This window comes from Helianthus annuus, chromosome 17 (genome assembly GCF_002127325.2).
Source record: "Helianthus annuus cultivar XRQ/B chromosome 17, HanXRQr2.0-SUNRISE, whole genome shotgun sequence".
Classification (NCBI taxonomy): domain Eukaryota; kingdom Viridiplantae; phylum Streptophyta; class Magnoliopsida; order Asterales; family Asteraceae; genus Helianthus; species Helianthus annuus.
In genome coordinates, this window is record NC_035449.2 from 97044080 (window position 1) to 97053905 (window position 9826).

At 35.5% G+C, this 9826-nt stretch overlaps 1 protein-coding gene across 1 annotated transcript; it reads left to right on the forward strand.

Moving 5' to 3' along the window:
* The first annotated feature begins 531 nt into the window (after nucleotides 1–531).
* On the forward strand, nucleotides 532–4436 carry LOC110924596 (protein FAR1-RELATED SEQUENCE 5-like). Its single transcript, XM_022168591.1, has 5 exons — nucleotides 532–667; nucleotides 2157–2864; nucleotides 3022–3311; nucleotides 3483–4052; nucleotides 4104–4436. Exons 1-5 carry the CDS (start codon nucleotides 532–534, stop codon nucleotides 4434–4436), a joined length of 2037 nt encoding a protein of 678 aa, XP_022024283.1.
* The last annotated feature ends 5390 nt before the right edge of the window (nucleotides 4437–9826 follow it).

The following is a 9826-nucleotide window of genomic DNA, read 5'->3' on the forward strand; positions in this document are numbered from 1 at the left end:
GGTTCAAAAACCTAACCTTCGCCATCCTTACCGCGCCCTCGTTAGTTTTTTTTTTTTTTTTTTGCATCATCACCGCCGATTCAATAAGGCACCATTTTCAACCGATTTAGACATTCAAAAGGAACAAGAACATCATTCAAACATATTCAAACAGATTCAAAAAAATTCAACAGATTCAAAAGGCAACAGATTCAACAGAATCAAACCCCAGATTGAAGCAGATAAAACAAACCATCAAGAAAGTCAAACCCACAAGATTCAAACCCAGATTCAACAGAATCAACCCCGCATCAAAAAACAGAGTTCATCAGACAAAATATCAAAAGAAGCCCAACCAAAACAAAATTGAAAACCCACCTTCACTGACCCAACTCAAACCATCATCTCGAGCACCCACCACCTCCGACATCGGCACTACACCACCATCATCGAAACACCCACCACCTGCCATCGAGCACCAACCACCTCTGACATCGACACTCCACCACCGTCATCGAGCACCCACCACCTCCAAGGTTTAATCTCCGTTAAATGGTGCTGAACGGTGACGGAGGAGACAGCGGCGGCGGCGACCAAGGTTTTATCTCCGATGAACGAGGACAAAGAGGAAGGGAGGACGGAGAGAGAGAAACAGGGATGAACGAGGGTGGGAGAGAGAGAAACAGTGGTGGGCGACGGTTTCACCCCCACCATCAATCATCATCATCATCATCCACTGATTAACAGTGGTGGTCGCCGGCAAAGGAGAACCGGAAGGGGGTTTCTTTTTGAATTTAGGAAGTGTAGGTTGAGGAGAGAAAGAGATGGAGTTATAAAAAGGTGGAGAGAGACTACTGACAATAATAAATGAGGAGAGAGGGGTGGGAAATGACATTTGGGGTAAATGACCATAATACCCTTTGGGTTGTCATATTCTGATTGGTTGAGAGTGGTTCTCGCGGTTCTTACAACTGGAGGTGGTTTTCATTTTAGCGGCTCCATATATATATATATATATATATATATATATATATATATATATATATATATATATATATATATATATATATATATATATACATATATATATATATATAGGATTAGGTTCAAACGTGAACATTTTTTCCAGCGTGAACTGCGTGAACTCTTTTGAACCATTGATTTCATATCTAGTTGATAAGGGTAAGATTGTAACTTCATATAAATATTGATTTTTAATTATTATCTTATTAAATTCAAATTCAAATCTCAATTTCAGTTACAATTTCCATAAAACAAGGAGAATTATAGAATCAACGATTTCAATTTTTTTTGTTAAAGATTATTTTAACATATTTTATATTTATCAAAAATCTTCATATCATAACCTTTTCATATCATAATATTCAGTTACGATTTCTTCTTGAAACGATATCTTCATGATCAACAATTCGCCATGATAAATATAATCCACAGGTCGCGATTTTTAGGATTAGGTCGCCGGAGTTCGTCTTCTTTCAAAAACCAGAAATCGTGCCGGACATCAACCTTTTCAAGGTTCTGAAAATATCGCCGTTTTTTAATTTTTGACTGAAAATATAATCCGGCGAATATGTTCCGATTACGTCTTGAATATTTGACTGAGATTTTGTGTGTTTATTTTATGTAATGAAATTGATGTCGTTTTGACTACATTGCTTAACATATGTGAGGTTTTTTTCCAGTAGGTGCTATTGTATCAAGATCATTTATGGCCGACCCAGAAATCGACAATCTCAATTCTGACCAAAACATTGGCGATAATATATTCGTTACAACAATGGATCATCCAGGTACCAAGATTCGAATTATAGTTTTAGTCTTTTGTTGGTTGAAATAGAGTTTTCAGTCATAATTTTTTCCGGTGTATAACTATCAGTTCCTTAGTACACATGTCTACTGGTATGTTTTATTTAATCCATAACGATAGTACACATGTGCATAATACACCGTATATACATGTCAATAGAGTATAACATGACAGTACACATGTGCACAATACATCGTAGTTTCATGTGACCAGTAGACATGTGCATAATTAATGTGCATAATACACGGTATTTTACATGTCAATAGTGTATGACATGAGCTCTTCTGGCTTGGAACCCCAAACCATTGGTTGTTTTTTTTTAATTAATTTTTTTACTGTAATTTGGCAGAGTCGGTTGCTAGCAATGTGTACGAAACGCCAAATGGGACTAGGTACTGGACACCCATTGTCCCCCATGGAGTCAAACCGTTTTTGAAAGCTAGATTTACTACGATTGAACAAGCAATTGCAATGTACGAGGAGTACGCACAACTTGCTGGATTTGGAACCCGTTTGGGTACTTCAAAAAAAGTAAAAATAGGAAACGAGGTAATTACGACTCGGCGATACGTTTTATGCTCTAGGGCGCCAGTGAACAAACATAAACATAAAGAAACTAACCCCGATGATATTGACTCAACTTCACCATCGCGTCGTTCTAATGTTAAAGTTACAGATTGTAAGGCATGTGTGAAGTTTCGTCGTATAAAAAAGTCAACTGATTATGAAATCTATGGGTTTGTTGAACAACACAACCATGGGTTTACCTCTCCCGAGAATCTTGACTTATCACTAAAGCGAAGAAAACTCGATTTTTCTACCCAAGAGTTCATAGCAAAGTGCCGCAATGCTAATCTTGGCCCTACCAAATCCCACAAGGTACATGTTGCAATAAAAGGTGGTCACCATAATGTTCACGGTACCGTTGTAGACTACAAAAATTGTGGCCGTGACATTCGGGATTTTATTGGCGATAGAGACGCGCAGATGATAATTGACAAGTTCAAAGCTCGAAGCGAAAATAAAGTTAATTACACTTTCGATACCCATATTGATGGTATGGAACTTCAGTTTTAATTTTTTGGTGCGATGGCGTTTCTAAACTAAACTACGAAGCGTTCGGTGATGTTTTGGCGTTCGACGCAACGTATCATACAAATATGTGAGTTTTTAAAAATTTCATTTATGAATTTCTTAAACTTGTTTGTTATCAGTTACAGTTGAAAACTTTTTTCCAAACAGGTACGATATGATTTTTGTGCCTTTCACGGGAGTTGACCATCATAAAAAGTGCACAATTTTTGGGGCTGGGTTGTTACATAATGAGACTATTGAATCATACACATGGCTACTCCAAAAATTTCTTCAAGCACACAAAGGAAAACAGCCACTCTTGATATTAACTGATCAGGATTGTGCTATGAAACAAGCTGTCGCCAACGTATTTGACAAGTCCATCCACAGACTATGCATGTGGCACATTATTCAAAAGTTGCCAGCAAAGGTATTTGTTGCAAACATCTCTACCGCATATTGCACTTACTTTGTACACACAGTTTTAAATATGTTTTTTTGACTAAATGTACACATGTGTATTATTAGCTTTATTCGTACGTACACATGTGTACACGGCAGTTCTACAATACTGACATCGTTTTTTTTCATTATTTTCTAGATCAAGGGTAACGACAAAAGGAACGCGGAAATCAAGAAAAAATTCCACAAACTTGTATGGAATGTTTACATCAAACCAGAAACCTTTGAAAAGAGATGGCATTTACTTATTGCTGAGTACGGTTTGGAAGAGCATTCTTGGTTGACTGAGATGTATTCGATTCGTGAACAGTGGATCCCAGGATATTTTCATGAAATACCTATGTCTACGTTAATGAAGACCACTTCTAGGTGCGAAAGCGCTAACCATTTGTTCAAATCAAACTCTAGTCCACACAATACGTTGGTACAGTTTATGTTGTGCTACGATACGTCCGTTGATGGGTTACGAAATGACCAACGCGAACTCTCTTATCAAACAGACACCATTAATCCAGAATACAAAACTAAATGGCCAATCGAACGTCATGCAAACCAAATTTATACTAGAAAAGTATTCTTGGATGTCCAAAAGGAAATTATCAAGGGTAAGGAGAATAGCTACATTGCTGAACGATCAATATCAGATGGAGTAAACTGTTTCGTGATTGCTCACCAAGATCAGACATCAGAAGTTTTAAATGAGTTCAAGGTTAGCAACTAACACTTACAATTTATTTTTTCTTTAATACATTTTTTCCAGCAATTCACCCTAAAATTGCAGGTCACGTTTAACAAAGAAGATCTATCAGTTACCTGCAAGTGTATGGGATTCACCAGAAATGGATATCTATGTCGTCATGTGTTCTGCGTACTTGGCCATCATAACGTACATAAGATTCCAACACAATATATTCACCCAAGATGGAGGAGAGATGCTATTCCTAGCAGTGTCTATAGCCTTGAGTACAGGTTATCTATTGATCAAAGCAGAGATGCTATTCCAACGCCACTTTCAGTTTCGAAAACCAATTTTCTGCAAAAGATGACAGTTTTATCAGCAATGCGTTCAGTTAACCGTATATACCGCAAATAACAAGTATACGAGTACCACTGCGTATCAAACCACATACACATGACTAACAGGTGTAATCAGGTAATACGCGCTCACATAAATAACAACATTCACAGGGTACACATGTGTACTTCTAGTTACTATTTTATAGTACACATGTGTACAATATAAAAAACCTAATTCGTACACATGTGTAATCCGTAGTTCCGGACGCGTTCTTCGACATTTAATGATTGTTAGTATATATAAACATCTACCAACATATACATGTGTGCACATTCAATACTCATTCAGTTTTCTAAAACGAGAATCATCCTTACGCATTCGTCCTGGCAACCTCGTTCAGTTCCGTTTCAACCGCATTTTTTCCCCACTTTTTTTCCCTATCTTTTTCTTTGGTTAGGCGACCCTATCATACAAAACAACATTATTAAAAGGTTGTCAACACATGAAAAATTTAACAATTCTCCAACATTAAAAATATACATACTCGGTGTCGTTCGCGCAACTTGACAAATATCTCCATAAGACCCTTTCGTTTTTGTCCAACCAGGTGTTGATATTCACAGATCTGTGCAAGAACGGCGACTGCCCGTATTTCGATATCTTTTTCTTCCGCTTTCCCCTCCCTTCGGACTCCTTGACTTCCGCCTGCTTTTGTATGATTGGAATTCTTTCAGTCACAGCATTTTGCGGGCACGGGTCGTCCTGCGTGATACCAAGACTGAACGACGGAATGTCTTTCAGCTTCTGTGTATCATATGCACCTTCCATAACGTCCTCCAAAACATCCACTGATTTCATGATAATCTGCGTGAACGTTGATGCTATATGCGGCGTCCCAAGACCATCTACCTCTTCATTCATTTCTACATCATTACCTTTTACATTCGCACATAAACAATAACATTTAACATAAGCTTATAAAATTGACTTAAACAACTATCACATAATAATTAACAAACATAATAATATTAACTACCACTTCTTACACCGCTCGGACTAACAAAGCCGTCTGATTCGCCTTTCTCGCCAACTGCAGATCTGTTGAATATGCTTTTGTATCGCGCAAGAATATCAATGACGGGATCACTTTTCGGATAAGCAGTAATAAACTGGTTTATCGCAACCTCCATTCTACCTTTAAGATCTTCTGCCTCGTCACACATTGCAAGAATGCTTGAAACATACCCCTTCACATTTAAAAAAATATTAAGACTGTACGATAACAACTGTACACTAATGTACTTTCTCGATTAACAACAACTTAAACCCACGTCTAACTAATACCTCAACTGAACATGTATCGAAGGATACATGTCCCTTTTCAACTTCATCCTTCGATAAATCAACCGCTTCTTCTTCGACACGTACATCAGCATCTACATGGAAGTCTTGGAGTTCTCTAAGTTCACCCATACCAAACCCTCCGTTCTTTATCTCCTGCTCTTTACGCATACTCATCCTATCTTTCGTCCAAAAATGTAGAGGAGACTCTTTGTGGAAATCTTGAAAACCCGGACATTTTGTGGCCTCAAGATATAACAACTATATTTAAAGCATTTAAAAAAACAAATTTTGTTAAGTACATATGTGTGCAACTAAAAAAAAAATACACAGGTGTACATTATTATTATTAAATTATAGTACATACCACCAAATAAGTGAGCGGTCCCCTGAAATAATCTTCCGGGTCGCATCTGTCCCAGTCATCCTTACAAGACTTAACAGCATCCATCATAAGTTGACACCAGTCATGATCCTTGAATTCCTTCTCCGGAGAAAACCAATCCAAGATGTTATACATCACGCTCCCGTTCTTTGAACTAACGATCATAGTAGATAAGATCAACATAACAAAGTCTACATTGAACATTGTCCTATCCTCATAAGGATCTTGGCTGATCTTATCTACTATGTTCTTAAAACTAATCGGACGCTTGGGAAACCTATCTGTCCATTTTTTTTTCAAAGGATGACCAGGTTCATCCTTCTTTTTCTTAGCCACCCTTGTGTCACCAAGTGGTAAACCTAATATTTTCCTAACTGATTCTTTCTCTACGCTTATATGCCTATTCCCAATTTGTATTTTCATACTCTCAGTGTCTAACATATCTACCACATAATGACCCAGGTTTGCATTTACTTCGCTGAGATTCAATCCCAAAAACTGGCCAAAACCCATATCTATGACGACTTCACGTTGCCATTTATTAATAACACGAACCGCTTCATATAGCTTATTAGGCGACGTCCTAGTTCGTATACTTGGTAGATCGTCCTCTGCCTTCACTTTTTTTTTCAGCTTCTTTGGCGATTTTTTGCTTTTCCTCTTTTTGAGGTTGAACATCACACCATCTACGTTATCCTTATCATCATCATCTTCCGCAACTATTTTCAACAAAATATAAAAAAAAAATTCAATCTGCCTAACACAATACCATACAAAATACAAAACATTTATAAAAAAATCATACCTTTGTTTTCAACATCCTTTTCGTCTTTATCTTTCAAAGACGACCCAACCGACATTCCAATATCACCTTTCTTTCGCGAACCTAAATAATAAGATATTACAAATTGTATTAAAAAAACAAGTACACATGTGTACATTCAGACTGCACATCATACCTAAACTTTCATTTTGTAAGACAACACCAGTCCGTTTGCTATTTAAACTTGTCGGTTGTGTACTCTGACTTTCTTTTATAACAACTGTATACAATCATAAAAAACTAATTTAAAGGGAATCACATTATCAACATAGATGCTGTTACTTTAATTTGGAATACAATTAATTTACCTTCTGGTACATCAGCGAACGGAACACTAACGGGTTTCATTTTTTGTATTTCCCCCTTTTTCTTCGACAACCTTTTCGCTCTCTGCCACCCATTTAAACTTTTCAATCTCTACTGTCTATCGCCGGTTGAACCTGCATTATCCGCTACAACGATTTTGCATTACATTATCTTCAACTATTATCATGCTATTTTGTGACTAAAGTTTTAAATTATTGTTACTTGCCTTTGCCATTAATCACCCCAGCTTTGCACGGTTGTTCCCTCTTTTTCCCCGGATTCCTTTCACATATACCATGGTCAATTTTTACATGATCAACACCTACGGGCACCATTACAAAGAACATACATAAAAAACCTTAAATTTAAAACAATAACATTATTAAACACATTTCTTCACAATTACCATCATCTTTCTTATCGCGTACGTCCAAATCCTTTGCATCATCCTTCGGTTTCGCAGGGGCCCTTGGTTCTTTTAACATCTTTGAACCTTTTTCAAAAACAACAAAATTAATCACGTACAGAAAACTTACAAAGCACAGCATAGTATCAATTTAGATACAACATTTATATTAAATTATACACTATTAACTTTAAAACATTTTCACCTATGTTGTCCGTTTCTTCATCATCCGAACATTCAATGGGGCAATCTATTGTGTTACTAAATCTACTTGCCAAAATACGAGCTATCCTCTCGCTTTTTCCACCTACAAAATTAATGTTACATACGTTCCTATTAAATTTATTACGACCTAAATTCAGTCAATTTATTCTTTACATCTTTCAAAAAAAATAAAACTTACGTCTTCTCATTGTTACGTTTCGAACCTACAAAATGTAAACACAAAATCAACTTACTAATACGTAAAACTTTAACCGTTGCAGTGACATCATGATATGGTACACAAATGTAACATCATTATTCAACCCAAAAATTAACACTTACAAAGGAAGCAAATTACATAGTAGGCATAAAATATCACTTGTCATTATGATTACACAGTTTCCTACAGATACACATGTGTACACATTTTCATGCCTTTCACATTCATACGATCACCCAATTTTGGGTACACATGTACACATGTGTACTTTGGAAAACTACTGCTAGATCGGTTAAAACCATGGCATAAACCCCTGCTTTTGATTAACAAAACTTTTAAGCAAGCAGAATCAACCCACAAAACAGAATTACTTAAATTATCCCTATGTACACTAGTGTACTTCTAGAACTAACCAACATACACATGTGTACTGATTGTTTACAAATTTAATAAAACAAACCAACCTACCTCCAATGTTTAAAAAAAAATAACAACATCAAAACACTCAAGCCCTAATTGCAAATAACATCCTCAAACATTCAAGTCCTAATTCGGTTCTAACAGATTAAAAGAAATCTTACTCAGAATCCATTAAATCCTACTTATAACCAAACAATTGTACAATAATTCCAATAAATAAACCACTTTCATAACAAAATGATTCAATCACTACTTCCGATTGGTGATATTACTTCATTCAGTGAAGCAACGGAACATGCAACTAGGGTTTGCAACAATTAAAGGAGAGTATTTTTCATTCTTTACCTTTTGATTGACGAGGATGAAATTTTTCTGGCGATTAACAACCTATCGCCGCCGATTAAACCCTTTCTACTGTCGTCGCTTGTGAATATAGCGGTTGATACTTACCGCTGAATGTCTATTAGTAAAGGGAGTTTCACATTATTTTAGGAAGTAACAAATATCACGGGATTTGAGCTTCTTTATGGATAGAATCTTTCAATTTTTTTAAAAAGATTAATTAACCTAATTACAATTATACCCTTTTGATTTAAATAAAACAATAAAAATTAACTTCTTAATTACAATTATGCCACTAGATATTATTATCAAGATCATATTAATCAACGGTTCAGATATGTTCACGCAGTTCACGCAGGGGATGTTGTTCACGCTAGAACCTCACCCTATATATATATATATATATATATATATATATATATATATATATATATATATATATATATATATATAGGGGATCGCTAGAATGAAAACCATCTCCAGTTGTAAGAACTGAGAGAACCACTTTCTAGCCTTTAGATCAAGAAGATAGATGGATGAGATTAAAAGTAAGAAAAATTAATATTAAATACATTTTGTCTTATTATGTCTTTAATATTTTAATCCAAAAGGTTAGTTTAGTAAAATAACACTTTTTTGTCTTTTTCTCTTTATTATTTTTTAATTATCTTTTTGTTTTATTATATTACTTTTTAGTTTTATTATATTACTTTTTATTTTTTTAAAGATTTTTTTATTAAAAACAATTTTAAATTCAGATTTTTTGACAAAAACAATTAATTTTGCGCGCCGGTTTTTTATACGCCGTTTTTTACGTCCGGCTTTTTTACGCGTCGTTTTTTTGACGCGCCGTTTTTAACGCCGTTTTTTACCGTGCCGTTTTTTTAACGCGCCGTTTTTTTAACGCCTTTTTTTTAACGCACCGGTTTTTTTAACGCCTTTTTTTTAACGCCTTTTTTTTAACGAGCTTTTTTTTACGAAACCTAAAAAAGTTTTACGTTAACCTTTTTTACGTTTT

Coding starts and splice junctions, on each gene's coding strand:
- LOC110924596 (XM_022168591.1), top strand. CDS start 532: ATGGTGCTGAACGGTGACGGAGGAGACAGCGGCGGCGGCGACCAAGGT. Junction 3,312..3,482: donor TTCAAAAGTTGCCAGCAAAG/GTATTTGTTGCA, acceptor ATTATTTTCTAG/ATCAAGGGTAACGACAAAAG. Junction 4,053..4,103: donor AAGTTTTAAATGAGTTCAAG/GTTAGCAACTAA, acceptor CATTTTTTCCAG/CAATTCACCCTAAAATTGCA.